The 20,628-nt window shown below is 42.6% G+C and overlaps 3 protein-coding genes across 5 annotated transcripts; all 3 read right to left on the bottom strand.

The window, feature by feature from the left end:
* Window positions 1-479: 479 nt before the first annotated feature.
* On the bottom strand, window positions 480-2,401 carry LOC311016873 (uncharacterized protein). Of its 2 annotated transcripts, none has more exons than XM_084014873.1 (6): window positions 2,087-2,401; window positions 1,689-2,000; window positions 1,324-1,450; window positions 1,128-1,147; window positions 1,003-1,049; window positions 480-889 (listed from the first exon to the last, which is right to left on the bottom strand). In XM_084014873.1, the coding sequence occupies exons 1-6, from the start codon at window positions 2,118-2,120 to the stop codon at window positions 719-721; spliced, it is 711 nt and encodes a 236-aa protein (XP_083870999.1). In that variant the 5' UTR covers window positions 2,121-2,401; the 3' UTR covers window positions 480-718. The 2 variants fall into 2 exon arrangements, with proteins under 2 accessions (XP_083870999.1, XP_083870998.1); XM_084014872.1 differs by having other exon boundaries at window positions 1,128-1,240; window positions 2,087-2,400.
* Window positions 2,402-2,710: 309 nt separating this feature from the next.
* Window positions 2,711-14,306, bottom strand: LOC311017595 (zinc finger protein 335-like). 2 transcript variants are annotated; one of them, XM_084016040.1, is made up of 28 exons: window positions 14,170-14,306; window positions 12,550-12,743; window positions 12,120-12,396; window positions 11,917-11,997; window positions 10,550-11,659; window positions 10,262-10,444; window positions 9,971-10,135; window positions 9,614-9,869; window positions 9,342-9,519; window positions 9,034-9,146; window positions 8,918-8,936; window positions 8,651-8,767; window positions 7,765-7,841; window positions 7,419-7,579; window positions 7,079-7,323; window positions 6,875-6,974; window positions 6,556-6,644; window positions 6,181-6,437; window positions 5,609-5,723; window positions 5,328-5,525; window positions 4,837-4,979; window positions 4,575-4,714; window positions 4,339-4,436; window positions 4,166-4,252; window positions 3,997-4,080; window positions 3,836-3,895; window positions 3,618-3,723; window positions 2,711-3,470 (listed from the first exon to the last, which is right to left on the bottom strand). In XM_084016040.1, exons 2-28 carry the CDS (start codon window positions 12,739-12,741, stop codon window positions 3,349-3,351), a joined length of 4,773 nt encoding a protein of 1,590 aa, XP_083872166.1. In that variant the 5' UTR covers window positions 12,742-12,743; window positions 14,170-14,306; the 3' UTR covers window positions 2,711-3,348. The 2 variants fall into 2 exon arrangements, with proteins under 2 accessions (XP_083872166.1, XP_083872167.1); XM_084016041.1 differs by having other exon boundaries at window positions 7,079-7,302; window positions 14,170-14,305.
* A 458-nt stretch (window positions 14,307-14,764) lies between these two features.
* mmp9 (matrix metallopeptidase 9) lies at window positions 14,765-19,063 on the bottom strand. The gene is made up of 13 exons (XM_084016549.1): window positions 18,739-19,063; window positions 18,317-18,555; window positions 18,006-18,154; window positions 17,761-17,889; window positions 17,470-17,643; window positions 17,203-17,376; window positions 16,933-17,106; window positions 16,693-16,848; window positions 16,382-16,589; window positions 16,157-16,287; window positions 15,917-16,067; window positions 15,600-15,703; window positions 14,765-15,493 (listed from the first exon to the last, which is right to left on the bottom strand). The coding sequence occupies exons 1-13, from the start codon at window positions 18,874-18,876 to the stop codon at window positions 15,369-15,371; spliced, it is 2,052 nt and encodes a 683-aa protein (XP_083872675.1). The 5' UTR covers window positions 18,877-19,063; the 3' UTR covers window positions 14,765-15,368.
* Between the last annotated feature and the right edge of the window lie 1,565 nt (window positions 19,064-20,628).

Below are 20,628 nucleotides of genomic sequence, written 5' to 3'. Positions count from 1 at the left end.
CTGCAAAAACACCTTTAGAAACATCTTCAGTTGCCGTAGTTTTCTACCACAGTGCTACACTCAAATGTCACGGGAATAAGAATTGATTTATTCATTCGCTCTTTGGAGAAACTTGACCTTTTATAGAGGACACAAAGAGGACTGCCACCAGCTTTTTTTGTGCAAAGGAAGAAGAGGCCAAGAATAGAATATCAAGCGGCTCTCGGAATAGCCGGTTCGTAAACGAGAAGAAACTGATAAAGGCAAACACCGATGTAACAAAAGATAACCTGATGACATCACCTGACAACTCTACTGTATAAGCTGTGATGTTGAAAGGAGTCAAACAAGTTTTCTTTGGTCTTAACTTTTCCAGACTATGACATTGATTTAATGCATCATTTAATATCATTCATCATTTTCACAAATAACACATGCTATATATACTTAAAAAGTTTACCATTTAATATCGTGGTAGGATTCACAACAATAGTGCTCAATAAGTTGAAACCAAAGCACCAGAACAGGATTATTTTCAGTCCCTAATGCTGGATCCTACATTTCCCAGAATGCACCCAAATGCATGTTTTAGTTAGAGCCTCCCTGTCTGGTCGATGCATACAAGCTCCATACCAGCTGAGTGGTACTAGCCACAATTATGCCATTTTAAGATTTCCCCATAAACAAAGTGGTGGAACAAATCAAATCTTATTAAGTAACTAAACCCTCACAGGTGTGTTCACTGGTGGACTGCTAGTGTGGAGTACTCCACCATCCCATCATGCTCTGCACTCCAGGTCGAGTCGGGGGCTCCCACTTGGGTTTTGTGCGTCCTCACGTTGGCGTACACTTCGCTCTGCTTCTGGTGAGCTCTGAAGTCCACCGTTGTGTAGACTACGTTGCTCATTTCCTGGGGGAGACGCACTTTGTCAATAGACAGTGTCGAAGAGGAAGTTTGAAGCACATGCAATCTGCAAGTGACAATGAATCACAGAAGCTACATGTTCCCTGTTTAGCAATTACCGGGGCCTCTTGTTTCGCTGACTCACTCAGATTTTCTCTATATTTATCTGGAAAGAAAAAACAAAATCATGTTGGTTCTATTTACCTTATTTCTTTGTGATCATGAGTTTAAGAAAACTGCTTACCTGGACGTCTTGCCTTGACTCTGCAGCAAATAACAGCAATAACTGAAGTGATCACAATCATCAGTGCAATAGACACAATGATAGCTACTGGCAGGCCAAAACTCCAGGGAACTCTAACAGGATAACACATATATGTACAGTACATATAATGGTGGACAAGGAACAGAAAATGAGATGACTAATGTGCAGGGAATACCTGGGGTCGTCACTGTGGTCCTGTGCCAGAGCAGGCTCAGTGGAGTCTGGCATTGTTCTGGAGGTGTTGGGGGCTTCGACGGTTGTTGTCAGTGAAGGCTGAGATTGGCTATGGTGACCTGAAACATCTGGAAAACCCAAGAAGATGAAATAAGCTTGCAGAGGTTATGACTGGAATCCACCTTTACAATCACTTCCCGACTTTACTAGAAAAAAAAATCACTAAAATATAATTTTGCAAGTCAACATTCATCTTAAGAAGCTGCAATAATGCAGTTTTTGCCCAAGCATTATTGCACACACCAGAGGCAATGGCACAATTCACATTTATAACATTGCATTAAAGAGGATTATAAGACTGCTCACCAGACACCTCAACGTAGTAGTCGGTGTAGATGTGGTTCTGAGTTCCCAGCACAAGACATCTGTAATAGCCTCCGTCCACATAGCGCACATTTGATATTTTAAATTCTATCCAGCCGTCTTTCTCGGTTTTCGTAACTCTTCCTTGCAGCAGGTCACAGGTAAATCCTGCACTGTCAAGCAGCTTGTAGCATCCTCCCGGGTAGAGTTTACAGCAGGACTTGTTGAAACCATTGTAATATGAAGGAAAGCTGAGTCTCAGCTGGAGGTGTTCAAACACCTTGATGGTCTGCGGCCCCGTTAGATGAGGGATATCTGGAAAACAAACAGTCAATCATTAATGTGTCAATGCGGCCTCAGAGGATTGTCAAATGTAGTGTCTTTAAAAATGAAAAACATACCTAATAAAAGAAAGAAGACAAAGGAAAACTTCATCTTCAGAGTATTGCTCACTGCAGCTCAGCACTTTTTTTTTTTTTTGACACTTTTCCACTTTTTTTAGAGGATCTGGGGCCCCTCCTTGCTGAATAAAGGAGGAAGTTGTGAGTTCAGCAGCCAGAGGGAGCAGACAGACGTGTCCCTGTCTGTGCCCACGCTTTTGGGGATTGTTGCGGCACACTTCTACATTTCATTTTTAACTTATTTTTTAATTACATGGAAGCTGTTTCCATAAAGCAGGAACAGCAATGGCTGCATAGTATGATACAACTGCGATCTGTGTGATCACGCTGTTAGAGGACAGCAGACATTGACTAAGCTCTGCTAAGTTTGTGGTGGGCTTGTATAGGATTACATTACATTACATTGGTAGAAAAATGTTGACACATGCTGGAATTTGCCCTTTATAATGAAATAACACCACAAATTACAGCCACACGATGACTAAAGTGTTGCATCAACTGATTCCTGGCAAAGTTTGGAAACGACTTTTGTACTGGCTTTGTTCTTACATTATATATATATATATATATATATCCATCTGAATAATATCTGGACATTTACAGAGTATGGACACAATACAGTAGTAGCGTATACACAAATATACACAATGTGATTTATTTGGTGTCAGCTTTCAGCTTATTAAACACTTCATATTCACCAAATCAAAACATATCCTCCATCATGGAACAGAAGATAAATGCAAAAGGTATGTACATAATATTTAGTAAACACAACATTGTGGTATCTTAACAATTGCCATTATTATTACAGAGCAAAAAAAAAATAATAATAAAAAAAACTCCCCTTTCCTTTCACTATTCAGAAATTTAATTTTCATTTGGACACTCAGTATATTTTCTGAAGTATGATATAAGCCATTTCATTTTCTTTGATAACATTGTCTTGCAAATGGAAGCAATTGAGGCATGTAAACATGAATTCTTCATTTGATAATTATAGAACAGATCAACCTTGCTAAATCAATTCTTAAATGCACAGCCCCTATGATTAAGTCAGAAGCAATGGGTGCAATCACTTGAATTAACAAAAACATTGTTGATCTTATTAAACAGCATCCGCCCCCAAGCAGCGACAGGGCGGGGAGACCGTGTTTAGCTCACAGCCGGCAGAATGTATAAATAATTTGAGGTGACTGTACTCGAGAGAGTGCAGCTCATAGTGGTTTTTAGTAAGTTGTATCCCAGTCGGTTAAAGAAGGCGTCTATTCGTCCGTGAAGGTGATGACATCATAGTGGATGCCTTGCTGCTGCAGCTGCTCCAGCTGTTCAGGCGTAGCTTCAGTGTAGACTGTCTGCGTCTGAGCCATGGCTGCATCTGCAACAGCTACAAGAACAAAGAGGATCCATTTAGATGGGTTTGATATCGGGGCGCTGAAGTTCCTATTGGTGTTCACATAATTGTGCTTTCATTATTCATGTCATTATCAAGCTTATTATTATATATAATGGATAACATCATAAGAGAGCCAACCTGTGACAGCAGAGTGGGCAGCGGCCTCCAGATCTTCAGGATTCACAATCTGTTGCTCTGAGCTCACAGGTAGATACTGGATCTGACCGTCATGGCTTACAGCAATCTGGACCCAGAGAAAGAGCATGGACTAATGAGTTTTCATCAAAACAAAACAAAAAAACTCTCGCTGTAGAGGTTAGGTTATCTCACGTTGTCAAATTCAACATGTGCCTCACCTGTTGCTCCTGCAGGAAGGTCCCGTCATGCTCATACTGGATGATCTGTCCATCTGGCATCTGAGGAACGGACGGGCAGTTAGAGCAGCACATTATTATATTAAAAGGCTGCATGTGTTCATCAGTTCCGGCGACTTCTCATGAGACAGTAAAACACCGACCTGTATGTGGTTGCCATCGGCTACGACTACGTACTCCTGAGGAAGCAGATGCTGAACGCCATCCTGTGAGATTATATATTGAACCTGCAACAGGACGAATGAGTTGAGATGAAAGTTAAAGAACAGAATAATTTCTGTTACAAATATATAGAAAATAAATGTCTCTTACCTCAGTCACCTGGTTCTCTCCTGCCATCAGGTGCTGAACTGTCTGTCCATCTATGGTGGTTATCTGCTGGATGTACGTGCCCTCCTCCTGATTAATGTACACATTAATACAAGTTATTACAAAACAGAGTGGCTTGATGCTGTATGGCAAAAGAACGTGTCCAACACCGGTACCTGGTCTGATAGAGCCTGTTCTTGGGCTACGATGATGTGCTCCTGGCCCAGTGCCTGCAACCGCTCTGGAGTGATCACTGTCTGGTGTGCCTGTAGGGCTGTTACACACACACACACACAAAAGTCTGAGATTTTGCTTTACACTAAATGTGGCCACTGTTTCTTAACAATTAAACCAAGTTGAGCCCTACTACCTGCTCTAATCCATGCATTTTCATTGTATTTGTGTTCCTTACACTGCAGTGTGGCCAGGGCCTCCTCATCACTATTCACTATGATGGTCTGCTGAGATGTGCCAGTACGGTTCTTGCGAGCGGGATGATCCTGGTTGTGGAGACGCTCCATATGAAACTTCAGATGGCCGTTGCGGTTAAACCTGAGATATTGGGCAAAAAAAAAAAACTGTTCATTACCACTTTGCGTCAAATGAATACAAATGTGTTGCTAATGTGAGGCAAAGACCAGTTTTGTGACCATTGAAGTTAGTTACACTCCCACCTTTGTCCACAAAGTTTGCAAGAGAATGGTTTCTCGTTGGTGTGTGTCATCATGTGTCGCCGCAGGTCTTTCTTGTTCTTGGAGGCGAAGCTACAGTTTGGACACTTGTGTGGGCGCAGGTAGGAATGTAGCTCCATGTGAGTCTACAAAAAACAGGATGTCAATCATTTTCAGAGAGAATCATGTTCAGACGAGGGGCTCAAGACAGAAATGCTTTGAAATAAGAGATAAGGTATATTAAATGCGCTGAAATTTATATGAGAGTGGAAATCTTGTCTTTCACCTTGTTAAAATGTTACTTGATGAGGTGTTAAATATTCATTTGAGTGTCATTACTGTGTCCTGTGGAAAATCGGGGGTCATTTTATGGCAGGTTATGGCTTTCATTGGTGATTATTGTCTGCCTTTTCAATGAAAAAGTGCTTTTGATAAGATTAAAAAAAGAGTTGAGTAGAGAGATGAAGACTGTGATGCACAATTAAGAGCCTCACCTTGACCTCGAGCCAGGAGGTGGAGGTGAAATCACAATCAGGACACTTGAAGGTGTTGGGGTCCAAGTGCGCCCTCTTGTGGTTCTCCATGTCAGAGCGTCCGTGGAAAGACTCCATGCATATTCGACAGGAAAACCTCTTGGTGCTCAGACCGGGAGAGCCCACACCATTGGGGGAGGCTGGGGCTTCACTGCTCAGCTGACAGAGAACAGATGACAGTCAGAGAGGAGGGATACACGCTGCGGACAAGTCTTTACATGCCAAAACAACTGATCTCTTACCTCCACCTGTTGCAGAACACCATCAGACAATGCTGAAGCGAGGTAGTACTTGTCACTTTTGAGGCTTTCTGACCCAGAAACGTCTACAGCCTCAGAAGGACTGCTCTCACTGTTACTGCAATGACAACAGTTTAATGACCTTGTGAATTATTGAGTCATCAATAACATTCAATCTCATCATAATTAATGTAATGTGCACAATTTATCCCTAATAAACTGTATAATAGACTTACTTTTGTAAATAAAATTGCCCTTCTGCTGATGTATCTTTTGTCATGTCCAAAATTAAGAATTAAAAACATTTAAAGTAATCATGTGACACAATAACATTCTTCCTAATCATTGGAAATCAAACACTGTGTGTTATGTAACCTCACATAGACAGACCTATCTCCACATCGCTTTGTCAGTGCTAAAGAAAGCTCTACCAATCATGCAAAACGGTGCCATTGAAAAACGATAATAGGTCAATGAGAATAACCTGTTATCGTTTGAGATGCGTGAAATGCGCAGTCAACAGCAGGCGGATACCCAACCGTCAATATCCAGTGAGTCAGACTGTGTTATGTTACCTGTATACGGGGCTGTGGATCTCTTCGGCTGCCTGTTCTTCCACACTGAATTCTCCTCCGCCGTCGTAGGCTTCAATGTTGATCTGGGTGAGCTCTCCCGTTTCAGAGGTGGCTGCTTCGAAGGCCTCTTGTAGCACGGTCTCGCCGCTCTCAGACACGTGGAAGGTCACAACCTTTTGTGCCTGGCCGGGCGCTGAGGTCACCGTACTCCATGTGCCCTTTTCCAAAGCTTTGCCTTCTGAATTCAGTACCGCCACCTGAGGAGCACCAGTCAATTATTACATTAATTTGCTTTGGTCCAAAATGCAAACATTCCTTCCTGATTTATATCACCTGTTCATGTCAAATGAAATCTTGATGAGTCATAGCACCAACCTGTAAGGCGTTTCCAACCAATTCCCGGGCATTGCTCATATTCAGCAGCAGGTCAAGGGCATTCTGGGCAGATTGATCGCCGGAATCAACTGCGGAGCACAAGATGGAAAAAGTCAGCATTTGCCCATAACCCTCATTCTACCAAAAGTATTTAAAATACTACCAAATCGTTTTAATTACTTAATTTGCATAATGGGTCAAATGAAAATATACACTTTTCTTTGATAGAAATTGCAGCTTTGGGACCGACTGCAACAAATGCATTAACTTAGTCATGAAAAGTTGGACAATAGAATAAAGAACTTGTGAGAGGACTGACCTTGTTCATAGATGATGGTTGTGTTTCCCAATGCATCCTGGGAGACTGAGGCATTTTCCATACCCTGCATTGCTTGTAGTGTCGCAGAATCTACTGCAACCTAATGAAGAGGGGGTGAAAAAAACATTATCATCCAACAAGGGGAAAAAAAACACATGCTTAAATCTAATTAAAAAATAAAAGAGAAAAACCTCAAATACTCACAATAGTGTTCTGCAAATCCTGTTTGTCTTCGTTTTGTTGTTGTTTGAGCTCCTCTATCTGCTGCAGGGTGAAGAAGGGTCGGCGTCGCCTCCTGACAGGCTCCTCGGGGTGCGTCACAGACCACTCGTCAAACGTCTCAGGGTGGCGACACTGCACGTGTAGACGCAAGTTCTTCCTGTGCTTTGTGTTGAAGTGACACATCTCACAGGAGAAAGGCTTCTCCCCTGTAGAGGACACAGTGTTGACTGTAAAGGTGTACAGTTGCATTACATTCATGAGGTGAACATAAATACACAGTCAGCATTAACAAACATAATGAAAGCCTTTCTGCCACACTGACCTGTGTGTTTGATGGCCAGATGGGAGACCAGGAACTCCTCTTTGGAAGTGGAGTATTTACAGTAGTCACACTTGAAGGGCCGGTCATTGGTGTGGGACAGCTGATGGTTCAGCAGCAGCTTCTTGTTGTCACAAGTGTAATCGCAAAATTCACACTTGAACCTGGAACATGATCGTCACAAGAGTTATTCACTCGGATGGTATCATTATTACAAACACAGCAATTCATTAAAGCATATTCTTGCCCACATTGATGATCAGACAATTCTGTGACACTCATGATTTTGAAATTAGAGGCCGATGCGTGACAAAATAAAAGAGATGAAATAAAAGTTTTCAATACTAACTTGCTGTCTCCAAGACTCTGGATGTGGGTGAGCAGATGCATTTTGAATGTGTAACGTTTCTTGAAGGATTTGCCACACTGCAGAGAGAGAAAAGCATTTTCAACAAGATAAAAATTGTTGTATCGGATATTAGAAGTAAATATTCATAGAATAGAGGGAGATAAAAACAAGCACCTTACAGGAGTAACAATATGGCCCCAAAACCAAACTTTCGACCTTTTAAGAATATATGTATAGCAAAACATAACTTGTTTAACGATGTCCAAAGATTCTGTACACTAATACGTGCAAACATAAAATATCCTGTAAGCTTGACAGACAATGTATGGAAAATACATTGTTTGTCTGGGAGGAACAGGTAATAAGTCTCCACTAGTTGTTATTTGTTGTTTCTCTCAAATGTGAAACAGATCAAAAAGCTGTCTAGGTCATCATGGTAGAGAAGTTATAACTAGAGCCGGAGTTTAAAAATACAATAATTATAATTTATGGAAGAACAGATTAACACATTGTTGCTATTTTTCTAATTTATTTATGCTGACAGATTTATGATGACCTTAATTAAGATTGTTGGTTGTTCTTCACTATAAAGGATGCTCACTAGAAGAAGACGTGGGTCCTATTTTTGATGCAATACAAATATTTGTTTGTTAATAAAATGTAACGTTAAGCTATTTCAGTATATTTTAGTGCAATTTTAAGAGTTATAAGCACGATTAGTGGGATAATATCATGAATCATGCAATAATTTTGGCCAGGATTGTTGGGAAATTGTGTTATCGTCCCATGCCTATTTCTAGCTACTTAAAGTAAGCTGTGTCATAATCTGTTATTAATATTAATGTTCTCTAAGTGTTCCTAAATTGTACAATCTTTATTTCCTGACCTTATCACACATGTGTGGTTTCTCTGAGCTGTGGGTCTTCATGTGCTGCGTCAGTCTCTTCTGCATGGGGTAAACTCTGTGACACACCGGGCAGAGGAACTCCGACACCTTTGGTACCTGCGAGAATGAGCACAAAAGCCACAAAATTGACTTGATAGTAAGTAAATCTGCTGTAAAATTAAGAACGTATAATACTATTATTTCACCATGGGCATGCTGATTAGCATTTAACCATCATTCAATTATGGGAGACTTGAAATGTCTTACCATCTCCGTCTTTCTTTTCCTGTCGGATGGAGAGGGAAAAAAAGCAATACTTTAAAACCTTATTAGGTATAATTTATTGTGTATGTGTTATATGTTGTTGTTGTTGAGTTACTCACTTGTCTTTGTTATGGACTGCTGAGTGGCGAATTACATCTTTCTTGTAGACACTTGTGTAATCACACTCCTCACACTTAAAAGGCTTGGTGCCCTCGTGATTGAACATGTGCTCCTGCAAATTAGCCCACAAGACTTTTAGGACAAACGTGATTTCCAGAATCATTCATGATTTCAAAATATATTTAGTGTTCTGATAGTGCTATGTTCCTATTCTCTGATTTTAAAACAGCCATGTTATTAATGATCATCTCCGTGATGATTTGAATTTGAGGTTGAGGGGAAAAAAAGGGAGATTTTTTAAACTGACCTTGAGTGAAGACCAACGCTTGCAGCGATAGTTGCACTGCAGACACTTGAAGAGCTCTGGGTCATTGCCTTCATGAGAGTCCACATGGAAGCGCAAATCTTCTTGAGTGAGGAAGCGTGAGCCACAGATCCAGCAGTTGTGAGGTCTCAGGAGCGGTTTCAAGGATTTATAGTACCGACTAGAAGATAATGAACAGAAAGAAGCGATTCGCTCGTTGTAATATTATGTAATACCATTTGGAACACGAGTTTATTTAATAATTTGATACTCACTTTCGATTGATGTATTTCTTATACTTCTTGCGAAGAAAACGCTTGGAGGGTCGGCCGCGTTTCCTCTCGAAGAACTCGTCTGACTGTGTGTTGGACGAAGGGTCTTTGTTCTCGGAGTCTGACTGGCTTATTGCTGCCTCAGCTGGGTCTCCATCGGTCACCGTAGCAGAACCATTGTTGAGCCCGGAGGAGCTTGCCTCTTCAGGTGCACTAGCATCAGAATTAACCCTGGGATTCTGAGCAATACTCTCTGCTTCTGTAACAAACCAATGAAGAAGAAGAATGAAGAATACGTAGGCTCTCCTGCTTAGTCATGAGCTGTTATTCTGCTTTACTCTGTCAACACTGAAAGCTGACCTTTGCCGTTGTAGCCTTCGTCTAGAAGGCTGTACTTCCTTGGACGGCCAACCTTTCGTCGAGGACGCCCATGAGAGGAAGAAGAGATAGGAGGTGCGCGCTTCTTCATAATGGCAGGTGGTCTTCCTTTGTTGTCCTCTTCTGCAGGGTTGTAGTCACTATCCTCTGGGAATGAACAAAGGAGCAGGGAGAGAGATACGTGAATATAGTTCTTATCCCTTTGACTGATTCACTAAGTCAGAAAAGTATGTTTGTCTGCTTTTTGATTTAATGAAAATCTTCTTCACTGACCTTCAGGATCATCAATAGCACCAGCATCCACAATATCATCTTCCTCTTCTTCGGCTTGTTGGGGCTGTGCAGCTTTTGCCTTTGCTGCCTTCTTCTCTTCAGCTTCCTCCCTCTCTGCCTGACGGCGAGCAAACGTCTCACTTTTAGGAGGTCGTCCACGTTTACGCTTCTTTGATACGTCCCCTGAAAAACAGACATTATGCAAGGAAATGTATTACATTCTATTTGAAGACTGAGAACAAAACATTCTGAGCTAAGAGTGGTACATAGTCCACTATACTACCTTACCTGCAGGTTTGAAGTGTTTGTCTCTCATGTGGTTAATGAGTGTGTCTTTGGAGGCACTCTTGTATGGACACATCTTACACTTGAACTGCTGTACAATCACTACTTCCATCATCTCCTCCAACTCAGCTAGGTTTGGTGCTCTGTGACCTGAGCCTTCTGCCACTGTTGATGTCTCCATCTCCCTGACCAGCCCAGCTTCATCCTGAGGGCCCTGGGAGCCTTGGGGCTCCTCTTGGCTGGGTGAGCACTGTTGGGCCAGCTCAGGCTCTGCATTGGAGTTGTACGTCCCACTGCTGCTGATGTAGGGCCCGGGCTGGCTCTCGCTGCACTCCAGTGCCTCAGGAAGTCCCCCTGAAACTGCCGTGTCTGCCAGAGGGTGGTCTGATGAAGAGCTGTCATCAGCATAGAGAGAGGCCTCTGGGCCGTTGCTGCTTTCCATGTAACAGGAGTGCTGGGGTTGCTGTTGGGAGTGCTGGGGCTGATCCGGGTCCTGGTTCTGCTCATCATCTTCGTCATCGTCCCTTGCCAGATACCGAGAACAACCTGGTTGCTCAGAGTCTGCAGCTGCAACACAATCCCCTCTATACTCGGTCACATACTGCCGACTTGTCAGGGTCCGGTGGTCTTCACTACTGTCAATGTAGCTGCGTGAATGATGGGGTTGCTCTCCATCGTCCACCGAACACTCCAGATACCCAGCACTACATTCCACCACATAGTGACCCCGGCTTGTAAGGTTCGAGTCAGCCCCACTGCACTCTACATAACCAGGCAAGTCCTGGTCACTGTTATCTCCGCTGTAGTCAGGGAAACCTGACTGGGAGCGTGTCTGGTCAGGTTCCTCGCCTGAACACTCCACATAGGAAGATGAAGACTCCCCCGTTTGGTCCGGACCATCTGCACTGCAGTCCATATACTGGGAGGGGTGGGAGTGCTGCGGTTGGTCAGGCTGACTGCTGACGTCCTCTGGGTAACCCGAGTGACCAGGCTGATCATCAGGTTCAAGGTTGCCCTGAAGGTCTCCCTGGTCCAGACAGGTGGACGTGGGGCCTTCTATGGCTATACGATCAGAGAGGGCCGAAGATGACATCTGGGCTACCATAGGAGCCCCTGTAGCAGACAAATAAATACAGATGAGTTGTACAATCTTTATTAAATTATTCTCATACTGCGTTTCATTAACTTAACTTTATTATAAATTACTTAAATTAAAACTCACTTGATAAAGGATGTTGGGTCATAACAAGTTAGAATAAAATGGTTAAATCATTTATCTGAGTAACATCCCACCAAAGTATTCAGTATATTGTTTCTATTATAGATAAACATGATCATGATTTTCTCATTAACCATAAAAGTACATGTACCATCATCTGGTCCGTGGTGTAATATCAGATACCGGGTTGTTTCTGCACCTCCATCTTCTGCACTGGTCACAGCTATACAACCTATGCAACAGAAGAATATTGGGCAGGATCAGATATCTGCTACATTGTGGTAAACATATCAAAATGACACAGCCTAAAAGCTGCTCAGCCTACAACAGAAAGTGGAGTGTCAGTGGAAATACCATTCATGATGTCAGGGCCGATGGTGGACTCTATGATCTTGTCAATGGCAGACCCGAGGTCTGACGAGGTAGATGCAGTTGAGTCAGAAACCATCATGGCTCCTTCAGACGCAGCACTGGAGTGGACCAGCACCTGGGCTGACTCGGACACCAGCACTGACTGAGTCACTGTGGAGACACTGGACACGCTGGTGGACTGGGCCACCGAGGAGGAGTCTGGGAGGTGGACCGATGAAACTCTGACGTCTGTACTGGAGCTGGTTTCTGGGACAAACACCTTGACAGGAAGGGGCAAGAACATGATGGCGATATCAAGAAACTTTTATGGCACAAGCCTAACGGCTATATCTGGTTTTATTGCAGTCAAGATATGACTGTTTTCCCCCACACATGCACACAAATACATATTTTTCAAATTAAAAACGCTTACCACAAGTCCCTCTGAGCTCTGTCCCACATGGCAGTCAGACTCTGGGGCCTGTGCATGAGAGGCAGCAGCATCACTGCTGTCTGCAGACATGGCCTCGGATGACTCCACACCAATGCCACTTTCAGATGGTTCCTCCATCCCCGAGGGACCTGCATCACTGCTGCTCTCCACCTCATTCTCCTCTGAATCCATGACTATCCACAAAAATTAAACATACGTTCAGTATCAAACCTGAAGTTTGTGTCACCTTCAAGCACATTTTGATCATAACTGCAAGTTAATTGTGGTAAGATAACTCATAAAGCTTTGTTTGTTAATGCACAGATTAAGATATTAAAGTATGAAATTTAAAAAGAATAAGTGAGAAATTTGAGACAAAAAGTTCTTCAAAAACTGTGAGGGAGGTTGTATAATATCGGAAAAAGGTAACTCAACCAATAACATAATATTCTCTTTCATATGGTTGTTATGTTGCCTGGCTTTAATTAACTATAACACATGGGCAACCGACTGAGAATAATTCTGGAGATTTTGTCATATGCTTTCAAAGAAATGTTAATGTTGCATGCGGTTTACATCGCATGTGCGTCCTTAATTTAACTATGATTCATTGGATTCAGTCTAAATATGGAAACAATGTTTAAAATAACCAACACAAGCAATATATATATATATCCAGGGGTAGAGAAAAAAGAAGTAGATTTACTCATTCACGTTAAGACAGGTTTGATTTACTGACAATTCTCACTTACTATACTCTCACATACTATACTCAACTAAACCGAATGGCTGAGTGAGTTCTTATGTGGTAGTATGTACAATCGACTCTTTTTGTATTTTACACATGGATCTTACATTCAGTTCAATAAAGGACGTCGAGTTGTTTATTCATCAGTTAGTGATTCACGTAAATACAGTGTTATCTTGGACAAACTTTAGACCTGAGATCTCCGGCAGTTACTCCGCATAAGTAACGCTAGCGTTTACCTAACATTAAGCTAACGCCGTACACATCTGTCGACATTAGCTATCGTTAGCCAAGTTATATAAAGTGACTCTAGGACGTTAACGTGAGTGCGAATAAAATAGGTATGTTCTAGTGGGGTGAACGGGTGGCGTTTTGACGAGTCTAGTGTGACTAGACGGGCCCAAAAGAGCAACAAAGTTTGTTTGGAAACGTTAGCCAACGTTAGCTAGGGAACCAGAACAGCTAGCGTTAGCTTGTAGCCGACTACCATGCATTGTTGTCAGCTCCGTATTTGGTTAAACGAAGCTGCAAAACAGTTATAATTGTCCCAGCACTAGTCTGGGTGGTTGAATATGGCAACGCCGATGAATGAGGAACATGTCGCTGATGTAATCGTGGGCACGACTGGCGTAACAACAGCGTCCACCACACGACGCGTCTTAGCCATTTAAACCAGGCCCAGCTGCCCTTCACCCTGCCTGCTCCGCGTCGCCATTTTCCACCAAGCAGCCCCGTTTTACACTCAGGCATTCTGAAAGCTCTACTGGGGACCTCGAGGGCCTCAGCCGAGGCAGACCGCCCAAATGTTCTCCCTGAAGAAAATGATAACGTTTTCCTTCTCCGGAACTACAATCTCCATGCTTTTTTCTTACCGTGTATTTTCGAGTAGAAGGTCGTCCTTCAGCGTAGACGCGCTAAACAGGACAGAAATTAGTAACCGATAATTGTTGCTTCATTCTAGTCGGGCGCCATGAGACTCTCCTTGCTTCCTGCCCGTGCAACCGGATCTTATTTTATATTTGTGTTGAAAACTCCCTCCTTGTTCAATCGAACATTTGTATATTTTACTATTGCGTCGATGTGTGTGTTTACTTATAGTTTCCTCGTTAAGCGTTTCGGATATTCAGGAAATGTGATGTTTATATCACTTGGTGGACTATTGTTTTAGAGGAAGGCGGAGTAATATGCGTTCACTCGGGCTGTTGTTTCAGGAGACTGTAGACAGGCGATACTGCTGAAATTAATACTATTACATTTTCTAGAACCCGGGTCGTGTTATCATTACTGGCTACGTGAGAAATCGACGGTGTATCTTTATTACCAGCATCATGTGGAATGGATTATACATTTATGTTGTTGCTGTCGTGGGAACATGAATTCAAACGTCGAATAATAAAAGTGTATGAGCATGAGCTATCATAATCCATATGCATGTGAGTTTTAGTGAAGGATTGAGATAACTCAGAGTGGGATTTATTATTTCTCACAGAATGTTTATTGCATTTAAAGTACAAACTTTAATACAAAACACATCAGGCTCATAAATAATTTAAGTGGAGGAAATGTTACAGTGCAAGTGATTGGCTTTGAAGCCATTTTCAGAAATAAACACATAGATTTATACAAAACAAACCAGGTTTAGCACAACAAAATTAGATATTGCTATACATATCAAAATCATCTAATACTGTTAAAAAGTCTGAACCTGTCAGACAAAGAAATTGTTTAGAAAATCTGTAATCCAGATATCTTTTGAGAATATTTTAGAGCGCCATAACCAACCATAATCACAGATTATCAGACTATGCCAAAGATCAATTGGCTTTGCTTTCCTTTGGATCAATGCTGCACGTTATGTAATTAGCCAACATCAATGATGGCCAATTATTTACATCCCAGAAAGCACACACACACTCACACACACACACACACACACACACACACACACATCATACAACAGATGCTATACACAAATATTGCATCACATTCTCCCTGATACCTGCACAGGAGAGAGAAATAGGTTCTACCACACGAAAGACAATTTCCAGCACATCCCTGTATGTTCATCCCCTCAGTAGTAAGTGTTTGGAGCATCGGAGCATGCGAGGAGGTCGTATTTCACATAGCCAACACGATCCACCTGCTTGCGGGAGTTCATCCGCCAGTAGAAACGGTCCCGGCAGAAGTAGATGTGACCTGAAGCAGAAATATTCAATTTTAATCATGAAGAGTCTTACATGCAACAATCTACTGGTGCATGCTAATTTTGTTAATTGAGGCCGGTATAAATATTTGAAATTACTTTTGTACTGGAACACATCGTGAGCATCGTTGGGAACGCCACCAAAGACGGCATCTGTGTATCTGGGGTAGCCATTGTCGATTTTCTGGGCCTTCACATCAAGCCTGTGTTCATACAGACAGCATGTTATCAAAAAAGGCAAAACAGTCAGATGACTTTTTAATTTTTACAGATGATGTGAATTTTTTTTTTTAACCAGCTTGTTTAAACATGAATAGTCAGAGAAGAGCATGAATGATGAATTTGAGCTGAATATCTTTCACTGACAGACATGCCTCTTCCCATGGTGATTTCAGGCACATTTAGTTTTAACTTGCCTCCAGTAGTTCTCCCCACTGAAGAGCAGCACTTTGCCTTTCCCTCTCTGCAGTGCTCCCTCCACCTTCTGAACGCTGTCCGGGAGGCCGAGCTTCTCTATGCTGCGGGGACCCAGAACACTCTGCCCTGTGTACACCCAGAATCGGGTCCCTGTTTAAAGAAATCATGGTTAGAACATTGTCTTACACGTTTGGCTGAAGTGTAAGGGGTCGCTTATAGACTGTATGCATCTTTATTACCTGAAAAGAAGTACAATTTCCTGGTCAGAAGGTTCTCAAAGGCAGAGTCAATGACTGCTGGCAGAGCAGGCCACCTCTCAGAAATAGCAAACGGTCCCTGAACCACTCCCCTGGACATCTTCCAGAAATGTCTGTGTATCAACACGTACAATTAACACATCAGCACTACCAGTTTTGTATTCATGTTTGCTTCTTTCACAAAGAAGAAGTGACTGATTTGCTTACCCATCCAGAAAGAAATGTAGCTCTCCCTCAATCACAGTGATGGTATCGAATTTGTCGATCTTGCAGGCATCTTTGGCTGGATCCACAGGTGTGGTGGTAGTGGTGGTGGATTCATTGGGTCCAACTGTGGTGGTGGTGGTGGTGGTGGATGCAGTGGTGGTGGTGGTGCGTGGTCCAGGGGGGGTGGGGTTAGGGCCTGTCTTGGGTCCTGAAAAAGAAAGTAGTATTGGTTGGGCGAAGGCGTTGAGAAGTTGGAAATGTAAACATTTTGGTTTGATTTTGTACTAGAACACAGTTTGTCATGACCTTACCATAGAGATATTGAATGCCTTCAATGTCATCTTCATGCAGGGAGAAGTCTTTCACGTAGGCGTACATGGGGAACATGAGAGCTTCTCTGATGTTGGAATGCTCCAGGCCGAGGGCGTGTCCAAACTCATGGGCTGCCACCAGGAACAGACTGTAACCTGGAACACATACAAGTATGTGAGTATTAGAGGCACGAGTATTGATCTGCCTCACTGTCTCTGTCTTATATTCACGTTACTCACCCTTGTCACGACAGAAGCCCCACTTTTGGTCGTCGTCGTAGTTATCGGTTGTAGCACACCACAGCCTGCCATCTGAACGGCCCTCACTCGTGCAGGAGTCAAACTGCTGACCCAGGAACACAAAGGGGAAGTGGCAGGGCTCCCCCTCAGAATTTCCACCACTTACAGCGGTGTCTAGCCAAACAAAGACATGACAACGACGGTGAGAAAACCATTTTGGTCATTGCCATTTTGGTGGTGTGTTTATGCATCGTAGTTGCAGTCACTCACCACGACCAGGACAGAATCCATATTTCTGGTCTCGGTCAAAGTTGTTTGTGGTGGCACACCAGCGGTAGCCGTCATTGCGGCCTTCGGCGGTACAGCCGTCGTATTCGTCCCCCTGGAAGACGAAGGGGAAGACGCACTCGGCTCCATCTGCATTTCCTCCAAATGTGAACAGAACTGTCAGGATGAGAATAAGGGGAAAGGATGAGCGGGTGGTGCGAGTCAGCGATTGCCAAATCTGGTTGACCCCTGACCTATGGTCAAGCTTACGTTCACTTGGGCAGAAGCCGAACTTCTTGTCTCTGTTGTAGTCAGCTGTGGTGGAGCACCACGGCAGGTTGTCCTCACGGCCATCGGTGGTGCAGCTGGTGTAGGATTTGCCCTCGAAAGTGAAGGGGAAGTTGCACATGGCACCCTCAGCGTTCCCGTAGCGAGTCCTCACAGCTTATGTGACAGGAAGAGAAAAAACAACACATAAATATAATGCAATGTTTATAGTGAACACATGGGGGAGACAACCTCTTCTCAATTGTTGTTGGTGGAGGAATTATTATTCATTACCTGGTCCTGTCCCCAGGGTCCAGTACTCATCTTCGTCAAAATGGGCATCACCATTAATACCCTCCCCAGGGGGATAAGCATGGGCCAGCAAATTACCCTCACCATCAAATGGATAAAAATCTCCATGGTCTGAATAGAAAATGAAATTGCATGTCAATCTTTGATTGTAAAATTGTCTTTTTTGCAAAACTATGTGACATCAACACGAGCAATCCACATGAAATGAGCTCCAAGCAAACACATACCGGCTCTTCCAAATGAAATCATGATGTCAGCCGTCCCATCGAAGAGGCGGGTGAAAGTCAGAGGGGTCACGTCACTCCACACCTTGAAGGCTCTGGCAAAGGTGTCATCGATCAGAGATTGTTCCATGTCTGGAGTATAGCTGAGGATCCTGTGGAGAAGAGCGGAATAAGACTCTTTAAGACTTTAGAATTAACAGTGTAAATGAAGATACTTGGTGATATATCTCCATCACAGATTCTCTTTGTGTCGGGTGCCCTGCATCACAAAGCATAATTATTATAATGCCATCAAGTCGATGACGTCGACTCACCTATAGGTAATGTCCTGATGGTCCCATTTGAGTTCTCCTTCGAATAATTGGTAGTTGGCCACATCAGGAACCCCACAGCGAGGACGTTTCATGGTCTCCAGGGTGGCCTTATCCAGCTGCCCAGTCTCCTCCAGCCCCAGCTGCCTCTGCATCCTCTTCAAAGCGTTGGAAGGGGACACCATGGACTGGAAGCTACTGCGGTGCTCCGTGTTTATGTAGCCAAACCTCTTCAGATAACCCTGACAGGAGAACATGAGAAACCACATTAATGAGACCAAGTGGATGATTATTCCATGTGACGAGCAAGGTAGAGCCTGTAGGGAGTAAACTTTGGTTTGGGGGAAAAACATTTTTTCATTTTCGTTACCGCTTGACTGTACACCGTTTGTCTAGCAAGACAAAAAGAACCATCTGCTACTCACTTCTGCTAGCTCCGTATCAGTCATGTTTTTGATGATGTCTCCTGGGAAGGTGACAAAGACGGACTTGAGGGGATGGCTCCATCCATCCTGTATGCTTATCCCCAAAAATAAGCACACAGCTAAAGCGCAGCACCTCATGATGAGACCTACTGTAGATTGCTTCAAAATTTCACAAAAAAAAAAGAACCTTGCAGTGAACAAGCGCTCAGTTAAACTAAATGGGTTGAAAAGCTTCTCCACTGACGAGAAGCAGTGTTTCTCCTTCAGTCTCGGCTTCCCTCTTTGTTTTGACGGGTGGCTCTTGTCTGCTTTGTGCTCTTGGCTGTGGGCCTCCTTTTTATGCAACCTACCGTCTTAGTCACTTAACCTCGCCCCCGCCTACTACTAACCTCAACCCTCCCACTTCACATCTTGACAGACTGCATGTTGAATGGACTTGGGGAATTTCCAAAATGCCCACATTTAGCTTTACCTAACAGCTAGTGAGTGGTTGCCTAATTGTTGTTTTTTTGGTAATATTTCAAGTGGGAGGGGTGAACAATGGCAGTGGTGGATAAGACCAATTATGGCAAATTATTAAGGTTGTGGTCACATTATGTTAATAAAGTAAAGCATGGTACCAGAAAACCCACACAAATATGAAGCAAATTACCTTGAAAGCTCTTAATGTTGCCATTATCTTAAGGATTTATGTCATAAAACTGGTGCAATATCTTTCAGGAAACAACCTAAAGAGAGCATAGACACAATGTTTAGATGTTCAGGGTACATTGGTGTTGTCATCCTTTCAAATTCATGCAAAAAAGCTCTTCTCGATGTGTATTTTTACCTGAGCACAACCCGCTCATCATGAGACCCAGCCAGACACTTCTGTTATTTAGATGCTCAAAGTAATAATATAAAAAGTTTGTTCCCTTCTCTTCATAAATAGATATTTGTTTCCTCTTTAACTATAGTTGGATAGTGAATAAAATGTCAAACTAGGTCAAGCCTAAAGTGGATTCATACAGAAAGATCTCTTGTTTAATTCTCTGAGATGTTAAACGTTTACTGTGTTGCCTCCAGGCAACATAGCCTATTTTAGCTGTTTTAAATAAAATGAAAAACCCATTTAATTGTTCAATGTTATCTCATGCAAGGGAAACACAAATACTAACAAATGAAAGAAAAAGCGATCACATACCTCACAGAGGTCCATTTTGCTTCCTTGTATCCTACAGCCCCCTATTTTCTCTCATAACCTTCACTGCTAAGTAAAGATACAATTTCAAACTTTGCATGAAATAATATCAAGAAATGTTTCATAGGACATTACAAAAAACAGCATGTTGCTCTGAGGCAACATTGTACCATAATGGAATCAAATAAGGCCTTACCCGGCATACTAAGTTGGAATGCAAGTATATTTTATTTGTTAGGGAAAAAGTTAAAAATATCTAAATTTATCTACCATGAATAACATTTTGGAGTGCTAGATGCACAAACAAATATGTAATTCACATACTGCACATATTATGATTTAATGTAGGAGAATGAATCCACCGGTTCTCCATGACCCAGCAGAAAGGTATAAAGCAAATGTGGCACTGCCAATCGGTGAGAGTGAGGTTGATGTGATATATAGTGATGAGGAAGACGAGGTCCTAATGGCAACCCGGCAGGGAGAGAGTGCACTTTTAAAAGATGAATAAATATAAAATGAATTCAAAAGTGCATTGATATTGTTAGTGCCCAATTTAAAGCAGGAATAACATTAATATCACAATGCTTATAGGGTTGATAAAATGTTGAAACTTGATTGATGAAGACATTCCCAGGTATGTTGATGTGATATTCTGTAATGTTACAGTGTTGTTGTTGGCCAATTTTAAGGGGAACTGCTTGCATCAT

This window comes from Eutrigla gurnardus, assembly GCF_963514095.1.
Source record: "Eutrigla gurnardus genome assembly, chromosome: 8".
NCBI lineage: Eukaryota > Metazoa > Chordata > Actinopteri > Perciformes > Triglidae > Eutrigla > Eutrigla gurnardus.
The sequence above is the reverse complement of the archived record's forward strand: the minus strand, read 5'-3'. Positions and strand labels throughout refer to the sequence as shown.

Bases quoted from the DNA above. Each gene is read 5' to 3' on its own strand.
- LOC311016873 (XM_084014872.1), bottom strand. From the start codon at position 2,120: ATGAAGTTTTCCTTTGTCTTCTTTCTTTTATTAG. The intron at 2,001-2,086 runs GTATGTTTTTCA...TTTGTTTTCCAG, and splicing joins TGTCTTCTTTCTTTTATTAG to ATATCCCTCATCTAACGGGG. The intron at 890-1,002 runs GTAATTGCTAAA...CGTCTCCCCCAG, and splicing joins CAGCGAAACAAGAGGCCCCG to GAAATGAGCAACGTAGTCTA.
- LOC311017595 (XM_084016040.1), bottom strand. From the start codon at position 12,741: ATGGATTCAGAGGAGAATGAGGTGGAGAGCAGCAGTGATGCAGGTCCC. The intron at 7,324-7,418 runs GTCAGTGTGGCA...ACACCTTTACAG, and splicing joins TCTGGCCATCAAACACACAG to TCAACACTGTGTCCTCTACA. The intron at 4,437-4,574 runs GTAAGGAACACA...TGTGTGTAACAG, and splicing joins GGCCCTGGCCACACTGCAGT to CCCTACAGGCACACCAGACA.
- mmp9 (XM_084016549.1), bottom strand. From the start codon at position 18,876: ATGAGGTGCTGCGCTTTAGCTGTGTGCTTATTTTTGGGGATAAGCATA. The intron at 18,155-18,316 runs GTGAGTCGACGT...TCTTCTCCACAG, and splicing joins CATCAGGACATTACCTATAG to GATCCTCAGCTATACTCCAG. The intron at 17,890-18,005 runs GTATGTGTTTGC...TTTTCTATTCAG, and splicing joins GATTTCATTTGGAAGAGCCG to ACCATGGAGATTTTTATCCA.